Here is an 18723-nt window from a genome sequence, read left to right as displayed (position 1 = left end):
ATGCCTGCACATAATGAACAACTTCGTGCCAGTGTGTCTATTTTGTTGATTGCCCACTGCCTAGGAAGGAGGTTCAACATTGGGACTATTAAAGGTATAGATGTAATTTATGTGATGACTGGAGAGCAACAGTAAGATTTCATCTATCTTTCATTGTTTTTTTTTCAGTACCATAACAATTAATACATACTACATATACTTGATGTGAAACATTTTTAATGAGTGGTAGACTTGACCTTTTTGTGGCACTCTTTAGGTGAATGCAGGTATAACTGTACAAATCCTACTTGATACATTTGATATCATAGGAATGGTTCATTATGGGATTGCTGGAAGTTCTAATGATTCAGTGTACATTGGTGATGTTAGTGTCCCAAATTATGTTGCCTATACAGGATCTTGGACATGGAAGGTACAAGTTTAAATTTGTATTAAATTGATGAAAGAATAAAGCATTTTTTTTTTCACTACAATCCTTGCTTTTAAAATGAAGAAGAAGAAGAAGAAAAAACAACTAATCTTTTCTTTGTTTGATTTTACTGCTACATTATGATGTTTGACTTTATTGAATATATGTATTTAACAGAAAGAATATGCGCTCTACTTATATTTTGGTTCAGAAATGGTCGTATGTTTGAAGCACCTGGTTAAGTATTGGCACTATGTTTAATTCATCTTTCATCCTCTTATTTACGTTGTAAAGGAATTCAGGTCAGCAGAGGAGAATGTAACAGAATTGAATTTTGGTAATTTCAACTTCCCTGAGAAGGGAGAGAATTTGTTGGCAATGATAGACTTCACTCCACAGCAATTGTACTCTGTTGGAAAACCAATGGAAGAGGTTTTTTGGCTTCCAATTGATCCAAAATTATTCAATATTGCTTCTGAACTTCAGGTTCGTATTATAATCATCCCCCGATCTCTTTTTATAGCTTATGTGTGTTGATTAATATGTTCTGATGAAAATATCATTCAAGGTTTATTTTTTAGTTCATTATGATGTAAATTTTAAGTGGTTACAGGATGTAAAGCTAAAACAATGTGTCAGTGAGACATATTGTCTACCTGAAACACCAAAGGTTGTATATGGATTGAGAGGTTCTACTGCAGATATATACCTTGACAATGCAGCTTATAGAGAATTTCTCTTCAAAGCATTTAATGTCTCAACTGTTGATGAAGAGAGCGCTGCAATTGTAATGGTTAGTAAAATAAAAAATAGATTCACTTAATGATAATTCAAATGTGTTTGTAAAGAATGTCTGTTTACATGTTTTTGTGTTGCTCTCTATGCAGATATCTCTATCAAATGGAGTGCCTTGTATTGTGTTTCGTGGTGTATCAGATTATGCAGGCGGAGAGGGATTACTGTCATCAACGAGCCTTACTTATTTGGCTGCTGTGAATGCTCTCAGTGTTGCTGTTGAGTTTATTGGATTATTTGGCGAGGAGCTCCACGACCACTGAAAGTGGACACCATATGAGGCTAGAGAAATATTGCTAAATATGTAAACAAATTATTTAATTTTCATAAAGTAATGTCCTAAAATATTTAGCAATGCCCCATGTTGTACAGTTAGTACTGATTTCTAGAAGGTCTTGCCCTGCCTATGAGGTGTGAGAGTTCTTAAGTGTGACCTGTGAATGTTACCATATCCGCCATGTGAATGACTCTCTTGGGAGCTGTCTGGTGTGGACACATATAGTTGTCCTACACATGGATCAGTGAATACACCACTGAATCTAGAGCTAAGGTGAAGAGTGGAAGCCCCCACTTCCTTTAGGTCCAAGAAACACTCTTGGCCCTTACTTAGAGGTCCAACTTAACAGTGCAGTAACTAGCTAATCAGCGATACTAACTGACTCAACTCAACAGCCTTGGCACAATTTTCAATCAAAGGTTTGACTAAGTTGGTTCCCATCTATTATATGCAACTAGTATATAATCCATGCTTACACACATGAATGGTGAATTGTAGTGTTATTGATATTAGCTTAGGTTATTAAACATATATGACATAGTTTGACCAGTACATTTGGAGGTATTAATATAGTTTTTTCTTACAATTTTCATGATATTGGTTATACTAAGTTTTTCATTACATTGCTATTATGCATATAATTTTGAAAATTACTATTAAATCTACGTATACAATATCAATTCACAATTATTGTCTGTGAAATTCTACTAAATACAACACAAAATAAAATAATGAATTGATCAAATAATATCTCTTAAATTGAATAAGGATAGGTGTATGAGATCGTTCAGCTTAATTACAGTTTGTTACGTACAATATCTTCTCATACAAATATTTGAATAGAAACTGTATAAAAAATATACTCATTAGTTCAGAGAAAAAATAATAACAAAAATCTAAATAATTTAATTTGCATGGAAAGGTAACAAAAGCAAAATCCAATTTTGATTCTAATTGAATTTTCTCTAAACTGTGGTTTAATATATATATATATATATATATATATTAATATAACATAGTTAGTAATGAATTGTAGATAGTCATGATATATTACATAAATGACAAAACTTTGGTGTAGTATTTTAGGTGCTGTTCCTTAGGTTCCTCTCTTAAGATTTAGTTATGTGGCTACTTAACTAAAAAATGCACTTCCATCTTATGAAGAAAAATCTACATGCCAGAATCTTAAAAAGGGAATCTAAGGAATAACACTTAAGTACTGTACCTAAGTCTTGCACTTACATAAATGACTTATAAATTTAAATTGTTTTTAGTTATATGATTAGGTTTTTTATGGTTTATTTATATTGGACTCCTCATTTTCTACACTAAATTAACTCATTTGACACAAAAATTATAAAATTTAGGTTAGATGGGACACGTGGTGCAAGAATAAACTCTAATTAAAACCTAATTTTTACACTAAATTAACTCACTTGGTAAAAAAATTTAAAACATAGATTAAACTCTAATTGAATTCCAACTTAAATTCCGAATGAATTTTCTCTCAACTTTACCTATTAATATATATATATATATATATGTAGAGAGAGAGAGAGAGAGAGAGAGAGAGAGAGAGAGAGAGTAGCTTTGTAACCCCATACATATGCATGAATACACTTAAAGATATACAAAAAGATAAATAGTATAATTCCTATATATATATAATTTAAATACTATTGATAGTCATTCTTATATTTTGTTAACTCTTTAAAAAATCTTGTAAGAATATTATATTTTGTTAACTCTTTAAAATTCTTGTAAGAATATTATAAAGTATAAAATGTAAATTGTCCATATTTATTTATTACTTCTTAATTTTTGTTATTGTGAAGCACTTTTTTCTTTTACGATTTATATATTATAGACTGTTTGAATTTTGTACTCAATAACTCACTTGAATAAATATTTATGATGTTGTCTCACATTTGATTTTAAAATTAGGAAATAAAACTCTCTCTAAAAATAAATAATTTAGGACATATGACATAAAATTGGACTCTAATTTGAAATTCTAATTGAACTTTCTCTAAGCTTTACCTATTAATATATACTAGTGTATACCCCAAAATTTTAGAGGATGTTTAAATTATACATGGTATTATTTTACACTTTTTTAAACTATACATTTCTAAAATATGGAACAGTTTCTCATTATATATGTGTGTGTGTGTGTGTGATTTAAAATTTAATTGGTTTTAAACTCTTCGGTTTTTACACCCAATAATTCACTTGTCACAAAATTAAAAAACTTAGATGGATTAGATTTGAACTCTTCGACTTATACACTCAATAATTCACGTGACACAAAATTAAAAATTAAATAGGGCATGTGGCGCAAAATCAAGAATCCAATTAAAATCTAATAGGATTTTCTATCAGCTTTGTCTATTAGTATATATATAGATATAGATATAGATATATAGATAGAGTGGAATTTAAACTAAAAAGAATTCAAGAAAATAGGGTACAAAGATTATACATAGTGTGTGCTTAGCCTAAAGTAGGTTTCAAATTGTTATTTTTGCAGACAGAGGCATACATATGAGCTGTTGTTCCATAAACATACATTGAACATACATAAGCAGTTTTGAGGCATGTGTACGCATCCTGACAAAATGAAACTCTAATTCTACATCTTCTTCTTTCTAAGTGATCAAACAAAATCCTAACCTAATTCTACAAACAAAAACAAGCATAAACTTTAAAACAGGAGAGATTTTGGAATTTAAAAAGAAAAGGGGCTTAACTTTTTCGAAGGATATTTGAATTTTGACTAGTCCCCTCAGGATATTGGAGCCAAGCCAAAACACCAGAAGGGTTAGTAAACTGTAGCTTTTTAAGAATGGAACTGCAAGAGAATTTTTGAAAAGAGGGAATGCTTGTTGTGAATCCTTTTTGACATAATTATTAAGTAAGTCAATTCAGTGTTAATTTGCTTAACCTAAAATCAACCCAAAATGGCTCCATTCATATGAATAAATGTCATTTTTATTTAATATAAATTTGAATTTTCTCTATAGAACAGTGTAATTAAAAGAATTTTAAATTCATTTTGGCTTATTTTTTGAATGGTTTGGAACGGGTCATTTAAATGTTAACCCAATACAAGTTTATCAAACATTTGAAATGAGTAGTGTTTGTGTATATTAAGCAAGCTATGTGGGTCATGTTGTGTCACTCACTTAATAAATGGTTTTTGTTAGGGTAGAAGTGTTTTGAAATGATTATTAAATGAGTTAGGTTAAGATTGGCCTATGTAGCTGGATACCAATGTCTTGAATGCGATTTGTCATCACTACATGCTTGAACGAAATTGTTAAATCATGGTTTTTTTTCCACCTTTATATATAGATACACACACACACATATATAAAAATTCTCCATTTTTTTTTAAAAAAATTTAATAGTTGGGAAGGAGTGGATATGAATCTGGACACATCATTCGGAACTACCTTAGAAGCTTATTGAGCTACAACTTAAAAGACTCCTTCACATTTTACATTACGATGAATTTCATATTTATAATGAGATACAAAAGTCCATGACATTTGAATAAAAATTACATATTGATTGCCTCAATTCCATGATTTTCTTTAGCAATCAATCCCTTGATTTATTAACCAATCCCGTAATTTTCTCTTGAAACCAATATCTTGACTTGGTCCTCAATGGCAGAAAAAATGAATTATACTTTCTAAACTAATATATCCTAATTATACATCTCATACATATCTTGGCTATTTCTGGTAAATACAATACAAGATAGAAACTCACACAGTCATGTTTGAGTGGCAAAATACAATCATCTGCTCTTGGTGAGCATAGTTTTTAGGTTCCAATCCTATCAATGGAGAGAAAAAAAAAAAAAAAACTGAACTTTCTTGATGGTTCTTGGCTATTCATACACAAATATCTTAGCTCAGTTGTTGATTTTATTTTTTTTAAAGCTTGATCCTCATAACAGAGCGCAAAACATGGAGTTGGCCTGTAACACCCCAAAATGATAAGCAATAAAAGTCTAATTAATCTGAATAATCCATAAAAATATTAAATAAAAGAAACTAGCAACCTCGAATCTCATCACAAAAGTCAGAGCTCTAATTCACCAAATACAAAACATCCTCAAAATAATTCTCCAATACAATGTTTAATGCCATAAAATAATAATAAAATCCTCAGTTCCACAAAATAGTTCGTAACTACTGTCTCCCAAGAATCTTTACTCCAATAATCTCTCTAATGTATCTGTAATGGGAAATAAAGGGGGGGGGTGAGATAACTCAATAAGTGGAATTCACTAACATTGGGGTGTGGAAACAAACCTTTCAAATAAATAATTCTTACAACAATTTCATAACTTGTAACTCATTAATATTTATCATCTACTTCATATATATATATATATATATATATATATAATATCCTTATATTGTGGGCCCTTATAATATATATATTAATACCATCACATAAAAAATTTCCTAGGCTTTTCTCGTGGTCAACGTTTACGTCCCGTTGACAGAGTTATGCTATCCCCTTTTTAGGACTGGAACCTCCTTTTCATTCCCTTTCTTAAGGATGGCTCCATTGGAACCTAAAGGTGCCCTCCCTCGCTAAGGAGCTTCCTTTTTGGATCCTTAACAGTATACTCCCTTGCTAAGGAGCTATCAAATGTGCACTGTCCCCTTTTCTGGGACCGTCCCTTGCTAAAGACTAGCTACAGTATGATTGTCCCTTGCTAAGGACTAATACAACACTGAGCTTTTAATCACGACTTGCCATAGGTTTTCAAAACATATACAAGATGCTCACAAAAATATTCCATTCAAGATGTTCACAAAAATAATCCATTCATAATTCTCGAAAATATAAGGATATATTCACATATACAAATTTAAATAAATTTAGGTTGTCCCACAAGTTTTTCATAAAACAAATAATTAATGTGCACATCAAGAAATTATAAAATATCCATTTATATGTATAGAATAACAATATATTTCTTTGATATATGATAGTTTAAAAACTAACACTGTTTGGGAAAACCCCCAAAATTAGTAAACACCCCTTATCTCTTAGGGTCCATTTGGATACAGCTGAAAACTGAAAACTGAAAACTGAAACTAAAAACTGAAAAACACTGTAGCAAAATAATTTTTAAATGTGTGAATAGTACCATGGGACCAATTTTTAATGAAAAAGTTGCTGAAATTTGTGGGTCCGTGAACAATACACGATGTGCACTGATTGGCTGAAAAAAGTGAGAAATGTCAAACTTTGCAGCTACTGTTCATTGAACAATGTATGAATAGTAGCCGCAAGTCTCACAAATGCGTGAAAAAAAAAAAAAAAAGAACGCAGACGTAGACGTGGGTTTTTAGCCCAATCCAAACATAACCTTAGTTGCAAAAAAAATAAAAGAAATCAACCTCCCTTGAATCACAACAATTCAGTAGAATTAGAACCTGTAATCTCTACTCACAGCCACAGTGAAGAGAAGCGAAGTTCAGTAGTGTGATGCGGTTGAAGCAAAAGGAAGCCTTATAAGTATATGCACGTGTAACTTAAGAGGTAAAAGACTAGGGTTTTCAAGGCCCATATATTTACTTATGTCACCTCACTTGAGCTTCATATCCCGTAGTATTTTTTTTTTTAATATCTTAGGCCCAAATCAATTTAATCCATTTAATTGTAGGCCTCCTTTATAATTTACGTATAATAATTTAATTGGTATCAAAATTATGGGGTGTTACATGGCCACGACTGGATTGTCTTGTCATCAACATCTTAGGCTAGTTTTTTGCGTTACGAAAAATAGGATGTGATTATCCACAAAGCTGACTCAATGCGTTATCACATTTTTTTTTCCCCTTTTCTTTGTAAATGACAACGATGCATGTTTTTGACAACAAAACAACCAAAGCATTAGGAATTTGGTCACATGGCTAAAATGAAGATAATGATTGACCATTCAATACTCTAACAGAAGTCAGAAGAAACAAGTTATTTTAAGGTAAAGATTGTTTGAATAAATTAGCTCTAGGATAATGAAAATTTGCAGTTGAGGAGTCCAAACCTGGTCTATTTTCAGTTGAGGACTTATTATTTACCTATAAATCTGACCGGGGCCTTTCAAAGGTATTTGTCTTTGCTTTGTTTGCCTTGTTTTGAGTTTTTAAGTGGCAACAAGATGATTGCCATTGAGAACCAGGCAGTTGGTACTGCTTTGATTATTGTTTCCTACTTCCTTTTGTCCATGAATGTCAATAATTTTTATTTTATTATAAGTCTATAAGCTTAGTTCAATTGGAGTCTAACTTCTGTGTTCTTTTGTTAAGTGTCAGAGAATGCAATACCAAAAGATGCATCAGATGAATTTGTTGTGCCAGAATCCAATGCCTTTGGCCAATCATTTAGGTTTTGACATTTTCTTCCACAATCTTTGTTTATAAGATCAGGTGTTTTTCATAAATGGTGTAGTTTCTCATTCAATGAATTGTGTCAAAATGTGTGGTAGGGATTATGAAGGAAGTGTGAGGCAAAGCATTGTGGAGAATTGCTATCGGTTGCATCATATTAACCAAACATATGATTTTGTAAGTACACTTTCAATAAGTTAATGTTTAAATATTAAACTTTAGGACTTCATAGATTCAATTTGATATATGAAACTTTCAATGCAAATGCAGGTAAAGAGGACAAGGGAAGAGTATGCAAAATTGAACAAAGCAGAGATGTCCATATGGGAAGCCATTGAACTCCTTGACAATTTTGTGGATGAAACTGACCCTGACCTAGAAGAACCTCAGATTCAACATATGCTGCAGACGGCTGAAGCTATAAGAAAAGACTATCCTAGTGAAGATTGGCTGCACTTGACTGCCCTTATTCATGGTAGATACCCCATGCACACTCCTAGTTTCCGTTCTAAGGCTAACATGCAAAATATAAGTTCTTTGAATGTGTAATTGTATATGTTTAACTTAGTGGCACTATGCTCTTATTCATAATATCAGATAATAACTACACACACTAGGCCCTAAATATTGAAGTTTAAATAAAACAACTTGATAATTGATTCTTGCATGGATTTCAGATCTTGGAAAGGTCCTTTTCCATTCTAAATTTGGATCGCTTCCCCAGTGGGCTGTTAATGGTAAGAAATGTTCACTGACCAAATAAATGTTAATATATTTCTCTCATTTCGAGTCATTTCAATATGATGATGAATTCTGATGTCGCAGGAGATACGCTAATTGTTGGTTGTGCTTATGACGAATCGATTGTTTATCACAAGGTCTTCTCAAAAACATTAGTTAATTATGTTTGACATGATTATATGTAGTCAGTCAACTGAAAGAAATTTCTTCGAATCTTTTGCATTGTAGTATCTCAAGGAAAATCTAGATTACAACAATCCTGCCTACAACACTAAACTTGGAGTCTACTCTGAAGGATGTGGACTTGAAAATGTGCTGTTGTCATGGGGGCATGACGATTACATGTACTTGGTATATCCTCTGAACCTTCAATGAATTTTTAATGAAAAATCTTTAATGAGATTTTCTTATTGAAATTTCCACAATATGTTATTCCAAAATAACAATCATAATACTAATAATGTTGTTTCCAAATCCTTAGGTGCTCAAGGCAAGTGGAACTACTCTACCTCCAGCTGCATTATTTATTATCCGATATCACTCATTATACCGTAAGTATTATTCTTTATCTTTTCCTGTAAATTTGAAAAATAGTTAATATTCTTGAATCGTTTTTATACAATAAAATGAGTTTTATCTATCCATCTCGTAGCAATGCATTCGAAAGGAGCATATCAATACCTAATGAATGATGAGGACAAAGAGAATCTGAAGTGGTCTCAAACATTCAGGTAAGCTTCCATTTTGCTGTTTAGTTTGTACATTTTTTTTTCTTTCTTACCCATGTTCTTCCCCAACAATTATTCATTTCTCATTGAGCTGATTGTGAGCATCAGTGTTTTTCTCCACCAATTATTCAATTTTTGTTCAGCTGATTGTGACGACTCAACTTATTTTATTGTATTGTACAAAATAACAGCAAATATGATCTCTACAGTAAGAGCAAAGTTCATATTGATGTTGAAAAAGTTAAACCATACTATGAATCCCTCATAAAAAAGGTGTGTACCAGTGCAAAATTCTATGCTTTGGTAATTTTAAACACTTTTTTTTTTCCTTTACTAAAATTGGATTTTTTTTCTTTCTTTTTGTAGTACTTCCCAGAAAAGATCAGATGGTAATCCTTGAGGATTTGGCTTCAGGCTGCCTGCCATACTTTTAGTTGTGCTCGCTTTCAATTGGCAATGTTAATTTTATTTATATATGCACTACAAATTTCTGTAATCAGTACTAAGAAGTTTGTAAAATATTAATTAATATTAATAAATAAAACACATCATAGAGATGTGGCGTGTTCATTATTATTTGGCTTGGTTATATATTGATGCCCAGGAGGCCATGTGTGGGATATGTCTTTAAGGCCCTGGGGCCTAATCAAATAATGCTAATGTTGCGGCTTCAACAAGAACCACAAAAAAAAAAAAAAAAAAAAAAAAAAAAAAAAAAAAACCCTTAGAAACCAACTCCTACGGTTATCTGGAATCAACACCAAGCTATTGAAGGAAAAACTCCAACAATCAATTTCATTACTGAAGCAAACTGTATATATACAATATTGAATTCTAGGTTCTTTAAATAGAGTTCCAAACTTATTATCCTAACAAGAAAAGGAAACAATTCTAACCAATGAAAATTCTACTAATGAAGTAAGAAGATGAATTAAATCCCTAAAACAAGTAGGAAAATAAAATAAGATTTAAAAAATGGATAAAGTTTAGTTACAAAATTAGTTGAAGCCAAAGGCTACAATTTTACTTAATATCTTTTTATTGGAGGTGAATTTTGACAAATCCATTATTGGATTATATTTTCTTCTTATACCCTCCATGCTTGCAAAATTTTTAGAAAATTAAAGATCAATAGCTATGTCATCAATAAATTGTTTAAATTGCAAGTTTTTGTAGTTTAAATTATGCATAAAATATAAGCTCAGAGATCGTATAGTAAATAATATTTGATTGATACAAACATTGACATGTGTATTAAGAGCGTAAAGAGCATACAATTCAACGGTTAGATTTCCAAAATATGTAGTAATATTTTTTTAATTGAGTAAAATTTTGTTGCTAAATTTTGTTATTTCATAAAGTAAATCGAATAAATTAAGAACATTAATAGATTAGGCCTTAAACCCAACTGCTAGTAGGCTCTATTCCTAAGGCAAGTGGTTGGGCCATCTTCTTCTTGTGTGTTGTCCATACTCCAGAGTATGTTCAATTGGGGGCATATATCTTGTGTTGGCACTAGCTAAACTAGGCAGGAGCTGGTTGGGATCTTATGCAAACTTAGAATATGGCTAGTGATTGGGCTAAGGCTAGTTTTGATATCATGCTTCATTTGATTTGATTAAATATTCTTGCCTAAGGCTTTCCCAATAGTCTTTTTGGTTGATAGATATGAGCTTATTGAACTAGCCATCATCTACTGTTAGCGAGAATTACGGTAAAGAGTGTTTGCAAGTACATGTTCATATAAACTCTATTGCAACTATCCTATGTAATAGTTAGAATGTGATTAGCCGTCTATTACTTTCATATAAACTTATCATTTTTTCTCCATCATCTATCGTTAGTGAGAATTACGGTAAAGAGTGTCTGCAAGTACATGTTTCCAACCATGAATTAGAATTGTGGTAATCAAGTGCTCTTGTAAGTAACTCGGCTATGACAATTATTAAAGGGTTACTCTATGTATAGACTTATTATTTTTGCTCCATCATCTACCGTTAGCGATAATTACGATAAATAGTGTCTGTAAGTACATGTTTCTAACGATGAATTAGAATTGTGATAATCGTGTGCTTTTGTGAGCTAAGTACCAAGGCTATGACAATTATTAAAGGGTTTCTCCATGTGAATTATAACTCTCGGCCAATTGTATTCCTGTTTTATAATATTGATTGGCAGATACGAATGACATCTAAACTTCAATATGCACATGACTCCACACCTAATGAAACATATATTGCCCATATTCTTTTGTCTCTCCTCACTTTGCACTACACAATTCTTGCACACTTCCAACTTTCCAAGGGAGAGAATATCCATGACCAACAATGTGGGCTGTTAATTTGCAAGTAATGTTAGTGGTGGGTTTATTGGTTATGTTACAGGTTCAACAGTCTTTGCAACTGAGATCTAGTCAGCCAATGCATGAGGTTGTAAATAAGATCTGTAAAGTTGTGATTTACAACAATGTTTTATGTTGGCTTTATTCCATGACAAAAAGTGTTGTAATTGCATTAATTTTGTTCCTTGTATTTTGTGGGATTTTATTGTATTGAGTTTAGTATTAAGTTGGTGAAGAATTAAGCATGAAATGAAGAATCAGTGCAATTTCGCTAGTGTCTCACGAGAAGCTTACCTGTGAAAAAGGCACGTGAGAAGCACATGCTAAAAGTTGAAAAGTCATGATAGGCTGTCAGTTTTGCTAGTGTCTTGCGAGAAGGGCCTACTCGCAAGATACCCACGAAACATTCTGCCTGGAGGTTTTTAAGTGTGATTTTCTTATCCTTCACTCATACTATATATATCCTCATTAACCACAAATGTATGAGAGGTTATTCAGAAAGAAAAACCCTAGATAGGTTTTCTATAACACAACACACCCATCTTTTAGAGAGAGAGCTACTCATCCTTAGTGATAAATCATTCTAGCCTCTTTTTCTTCCCTTTCCCATTGTCATATCTTGAGAGAAGATTTGTATCCAAACAAAGCCCACACCTTTTCAGAGTGTAGAGAGTGTTTTGGAGTTTGGGAAGCTTTGGGATTTGCCAAAAGAAGTCGGTGAGGCTTGGCGGATGCAATTGGGAGTATTGCGGGATCCGGAAAGTTAGAGAAGACATGACTCTAAGAAGTCCGTTGGTAGCATGAGCTTGGAGGGCTCAAGTACATTGGATAGACTAGGCTTGGAGGGTCTTTTGTTATTCGTGTACTCCAGCTTTTTCTTTAGTAGATCGATTTCGACTTGGAGGGTCGCAGAAAGGTTTTTCGTCGAGTTCTTCAGTTTCTTCTTCGATACCACGTCTTGGTATTATCTTGTGTTTGCATCTATCTTTCCTACTCTTTAAGCTTATCTTTTATTGTTGATATTGGTTGATTATGGCTTAGAGAGTAGTTTTATTGGTTGTTTGCGCTCATTTACTCTTATTTCACACTTAGTTTAAGTTAGAGTAAAAGCAATCTAGTCATAACCATTTTAGGGGGTCTAAACAAACTCTTGTGTTTCACACAAATCCGCGCTTTCAAGATCAATGAGAATGCAAGACCTTATATTGGGCTAGTGATGACTTTTCCTACCGAAGAACTTGCACTTATGGACTCTACTTTCTTTGTTCCTAGCTCGGAGATTCCATGGGTTGACTTTGTTGGTACTCTCTCTCTCTCTCTCATTGTCTTTGGGGATATTTGGGGACTAGCATAGTAAGGGGATAGAATATAGTAAGTTAACACACATTTGAAAGGTTTTAGCAAACTAGTATCTCAAGTTTTAGAAACTCGAGACTTAAAGACTCGCTTCGTACTGGATGAGTTGGACACTATTATGCCACATAGATCTCGAGTCTTAAAGAATCGAGTTCTACAAAGCCAAACCGAGTCTTTAAGACTCGATTTTCTTCGGTAAATATGGTTTTGGCACATAGATCTTGAGTCTATAAGACTCAAAATTTAATTAAAATATACTTGGATCTCGAGTCTTATAGACTCGATTTTTGCTGGGCAAAATTCTATAATACACAAATACGCATTAGTAAGTCACTCACCCATATCTCTCACCCATAACACTCAGCCTCTAACACTCAACCTCACACTATTCATAACTCACTACCTCACTCACCCATAACACTGACACTTCTCACACCACATGGTCTCTGATCTCACACCACATTGCCTCTCTCTATCACTGCTCCTCCCTCTCAACAAATTTACATCTCAGGTAAGGGTTTCGATTTGATTGTCATTGTAGTTGGGTATTATTTGTTGTTGGGTGTGGGTTAAAGAGCTTGACTATTTATTTGATATATAGTTAACATAACTTGGTTAAGATACCAATATTGTGAATTATAGAACTTTGTTTTGTTAGTGTAAATTTTTTGAGTATTTATTTGAGTGGTTTTTGTTATTAAAATTTATTCATCATTTCTAAGCTCTTATCTTTATCATGATCTTACAAGGATTTTGACTTTATTCATCATTGTATTAGGTACAAAATGGGTAGTGAACTTCATGCCCTTCGAATGAATTGTAATGAAATGGTTTTTTTTTTTTTTTTTTTGGTGTATTAGGCATGAAATGGGTATGTAAATGTTATGGGTATGTAATTAGATAAAATGTTGTATACTTTTACAAGGATTTTGACTTTTTTTTTTGGGTATTGGGTATGAAATAGGCAGTCTTAGCATGACCGAAAAAGGATTTGGGTATGAAATGTGTAATGAAATTCATGCCCTTTGAATGAATTGGAATTTGTACTTTGTGTAGTTTGACTAGATAAAATGTTTTTTTAACTAACATAGTAACTCAACTCCAATAGGTTCACAATGACTGTAATTGATATAATCCTATACCACGGTGGTCTGCTTAAGAATGCCAATGCGAATAAGGGATTGCCCTTTGAAGGGTCGGGTATAAAGTGCTATTATACCTAAATTGATCGTAGGTTGAAGACCTTTGATGAATTGAAGAGGATAGTTATGGAAGAATTTTGTGTGAATCCTGTTGTGTACAACATATAAATTACTTATCGTATGTCACATGAAGTCCTGAAACACCGGATTAATTACAAGTATATGACGATAGAAGTAGACAAACATGGAAAGATCATATTTGACAAGTTGGAGAGAATACCTGAAGTAAGTGGTATTAAGTTGTACTTACAGTTGGAGCCGCGTGCATAAGTTGTTATCGAGGAAATCCAACAAACAACCATAAATTTACAGGTTACAGTTCCGGATGCTCAATATGAGTATTTTACACTTGTAGAGGATGATGATATTTATGATAATGATGATGATGATGATGATGTTGTTGTTGATGAGACTGCCATTAACAGTGAAGATTTTTTCGATAGAGATGAGTATGAAGAGAGGATTGAATGAGGGGACTTTGAGAGGGACATTGAGAGAGACATTACAAACATAATCCCTGCCTACGCACCTCCTGCCTTGTCATTTTCTGCAAATACTTGGGCAAATATGGTTGATCCTTCAAATATTGAGATACTATTTGTGTCTACTTGGAGAGATGGGATGAATTTGTGCAAAGGGTTGACTTTTGCCAATAAAGTGGAGGTGAAGCGCGTATTAACAATTTGTGCCCTCAAGAAAAACAAACATTTTAGGATCAGTAGGTTGATGAAGGTCAAACTTTGTCCGAAATACATGGATGAGTCATGCAAGTGGTATGTCGCAATAGTCATGAAGCCCAATCTCCACGGACTATGGATGGTCACCGTGTATGTAGGTCCTCACATATGTATATCGATTCGGTTGCGAAATGATGGTAGAATGATGAATTGTAATTTTATTGCATCAGACATCCTTAAGAAGTTATGTGAGTGTCACACTACCCCAATTAAGCATCTCAGATCTATAACAGAGTCGAAATATGACGGCTATAAGCCTTCTTACTATAAGGTATGGGATGCGAAATAAAAGGCGATTGGAAAGATATTTGGGAATTGGGAAGAGTCTTACCAAAAGTTGCTAATGGCATATATTGATCAGGATCCGAATACCCAGGTGTCCTATCATACCATACCCACTAAGGTAGATGACACCGTATTTTTGCATTATATGTTTTGGTTATTTGGTCCATGCATTGATGGATTCAAATATTACAAGCCAGTTATCAATATTGATTGGACCCATCTGTATGGTAAATATCAAGGAAAGTTGTTGGTCACAATGGCAATCGACGCTAATGTTAGGACATATGTGGAACTTGTTAGAACATATGTCATGTAGAATTGGCTAATCCTTTGACAAAACGCTCTTTACTTGTAATTGGGTAGATCTAGGATGGTTTAAGTCTTCAAGAAACATATTGTTTAAGTCAAGAGTTAAAGCCATGCAAATTTGTTCAAGAAACAAGTGAAAAAGTGTTGTATTTTAAAACTCGACAGATAGCTCAACAGATTGCATCTATCGAGGTTTAAAAGGGAACTTTAGCTCGATGCTTGACAGCAGCTCAATAGATAACCTATCTATCGAGAATTACAAAATTCAGATTTCCAAATCTGTTTTTCATGCATATCCAAGTTATTTGTGTAGGGTTTCTTTTCTCACAACCCTAGACATATATAAGGATTATTTTAAGGGTCATCTAAGGTGATGCAACATGATGCAAAGTGATTATTCACTCAAATTGTGATCGGAGACAATTTGCCCTAGTTCATTTTTCTTTTGAAGAAGTTGTTACGTTTTGTACGCCAAGGGTTTTGTAACCAAGGAGCTTCTTGATCTTCATCGTGTGGATGAACTGAAGAACTTTGCAACCAACATTTTCTTAAATTGGTGTTTTAGTCACGTACTGGGATCTGTGCATCAATTGGATAGTCACGTACTTGGAGCCATGCATTGAAAAGGAGAGATTGTCACTACATTACAAGTTCAATCAGGTATTGGGGTAAGGTTTCAACTGTAGGTTGGTATAAGGTACTGAGATTCTTTTACTTGTAACTGCTTGTTTTGATAATAGTGGATTTTAGGGAGTGGTGACCTTAAATTCACCCGATGAGGTTTTGTCTCGGTGGTTTTTCCCATTCGTAAAAAAATCACCTATGTCAAATTTATTTTCCGCTGCATTTACTTTAATTGGTGATTTATTTGTGCTACCATGAATCTAATTAATTCACTTGGTTAATTAATTGATTATTTTTACCAAATGGGTCAATACATTTTTAGCCTATCAAGTGGTATCAGAGTGGGCACACTCTGATTAGGGATAATCTTTGTTGTGTGATCCATTGACCCCTGTTTGTCATGGATAGAGGATAATTTGTTATCATACCTTTATTTGATGGCATTAACTATGCACACTGGAAAGTACGCATAGAGCTTTCTTGTAATCCTTAGATGAGAAGATGTGGCAAGCTTTGGAAATTGGCTGGACTAAGCCAAAGGAAGCGTCGGCGGATTGGGATGACGCCAAGATCAAGCGGTGAACTTCAACAATAGAGCATTGAACATGTTATTCACTGCGGTCACAAATGAGGAATTCAAGAAGATATCCTTTACTGAAATTGCTAAGGAAGCATGGACTATCCTCTAGACAACCTATGAAGGGGCTAAGGCTGTCAATGATTCAAACCTTCAAAGGCTTACCACGAGTTTTGAAGAAATTAAGATGGAGGAGAATGAGTCATTTGATGAGTTCTATGCCAAGCTGAAGGACATAGTGAACTCTGCATTTAATCTTGGGGAAACCATTCTAGAACCCAAGATTGTAAGAAAGGTGCTCAGATCTCTTCCGGAGAGATTTTATGCCAAGATCACTGCCATTGAGGAGTCAAAGGACATTGACAAAATTTCTTTTACAGAGCCGGTTGGCAACTTGCAGACCTATGAGTTGGGTTTGACCAGGATCGGGAAATCGAGCAAGAGCATGGCATTGAAGGCCAAAAGCAGTGATACTGATGAATCTTCTGATGATGAAGATTCCAAGATGAAATCCTACATTACAAGGTAGTTCAAAAAGTTCATGAAGAATGCCAATGCAAAAGGATTTTATAAAGATTGTAAGCAGTCCAGTTTGTCTCAGTTCAAGAGCCAAGACAGAGGAAATAAGGATGCTAAAGATTGTGGTTAGTACACTATTCCCTCCGGACCAAAATGCTTCGAATGTCAAGGGTTTGAACATATGAAACAAGAATGTCCAACTTATCTCAAGACTGTTGGGAAAAGTAAGGCCCTTGTTGCTACCTTGAGTGACACCGAACCTGACACTGAGTCAGATAATAGTGATGATGAAGGAATCTTGAATGCCTTCACTGCCATAGTGAATCCTACTGAGGGGATTGTTGAAGAGGTAGATGAAGAAGAGGACTTGGTGGAGTCTAAATTTGAGAAAATGTATGAACATGGTGACATCCATACAGCCTATGCAATGTTGTACAAGGTCTCTAAAAAGCATGAGAATTTGTATAGGTTGGCCACCAAGAAGCTAAGTGAAGTGGAACTTGATCGAGAAGAGCTCTCCATAAAATTTGATGAAGCTAATAAGACCATTGGAGTTTTGTGGTTCGAGAACAATTTCTTGGTTGAAAAGACCAAGAAGCTTGAAGTAGAGTTGTTTCAAGTTAGAGCTCAATTGGAGAGGACTTCCAGTGCAAATCTTGATGAGATGCTTAGCCTTCAGAATTTGCTTCTCATAGAATCGGTTTGGGTTATGATTTCTTTTCTCCTAATATTGCTTCTTCTAATACTACTGTGTTTGTCTCACCTGCTAATAATGTTCATTCTGAGAACAATAATATTAAAACTGTTTTAGCTAGTGAAAACATAGACAAGGGAAAATCTATCTTAAGAGCACCCCTTAAACTAAATAAGAAAGAGACTAGAAACCCTAGGACTAAGATAGGAAATAACCAAAAGTCTAAATAGAAGAAGTAGCATCTCTGTCACCACTGTAGAGCTACAGGGCATACTCGTCCTAATTGCTACAAGTGGTTAGCCACTTAACAGAGCAACAACATGATCTCATTTGGAAACCAGAATCAATTTCCATAATTTTTTGCTCCACTTGGAGATCTTCTTAAGGCCCTCATGTTCCTTTCGAACTTGAACGGTTTCAATTCTTCCCCCTCACCACTAGATCAAGGGTTTGCCAAATGGAAAGGTTCTTCCAAGGTGTGGAAGGAAAAATGCTTAAAGTGATTTAGTCATTTTTTCTATCTCTCCCTCTTTTTGTTTATGCATTACTTGTGTGTTTTGCTCTCTTGTTCCTTGAGTTAGTCTAGTTTTATGCTATGCTTTGTTTAACATGTTTTTGTTTGTTTGTTTTTGGTTTTCATAAAAATAAAAAACAAAAAAAAAATTGAAAAATCGAAAAAATACAAAAATAGTGTGTTTTGTGTACATCGG

General features: G+C 33.7%; 2 protein-coding genes across 2 annotated transcripts; both read left to right on the top strand.

The window, feature by feature from the left end:
- LOC115961427 (bark storage protein A-like) lies at positions 1 to 1467 on the top strand. The gene is made up of 6 exons (XM_031080412.1): positions 1 to 94; positions 267 to 412; positions 587 to 646; positions 704 to 895; positions 1023 to 1202; positions 1297 to 1467. The coding sequence occupies exons 1-6, from the start codon at positions 1 to 3 to the stop codon at positions 1465 to 1467; spliced, it is 843 nt and encodes a 280-aa protein (XP_030936272.1).
- Positions 1468 to 7671: 6204 nt separating this feature from the next.
- LOC115961426 (probable inositol oxygenase) lies at positions 7672 to 9762 on the top strand. The gene is made up of 11 exons (XM_031080410.1): positions 7672 to 7699; positions 7820 to 7898; positions 7999 to 8077; positions 8171 to 8375; positions 8578 to 8637; positions 8726 to 8778; positions 8870 to 8992; positions 9123 to 9192; positions 9294 to 9372; positions 9561 to 9642; positions 9736 to 9762. The coding sequence occupies exons 1-11, from the start codon at positions 7672 to 7674 to the stop codon at positions 9760 to 9762; spliced, it is 885 nt and encodes a 294-aa protein (XP_030936270.1).
- The last annotated feature ends 8961 nt before the right edge of the window (positions 9763 to 18723 follow it).

The sequence above is a fragment of the Quercus lobata genome, chromosome 9 (genome assembly GCF_001633185.2).
Source record: "Quercus lobata isolate SW786 chromosome 9, ValleyOak3.0 Primary Assembly, whole genome shotgun sequence".
NCBI lineage: Eukaryota > Viridiplantae > Streptophyta > Magnoliopsida > Fagales > Fagaceae > Quercus > Quercus lobata.
This window is presented reverse-complemented; position numbering and strand designations above follow the sequence as displayed.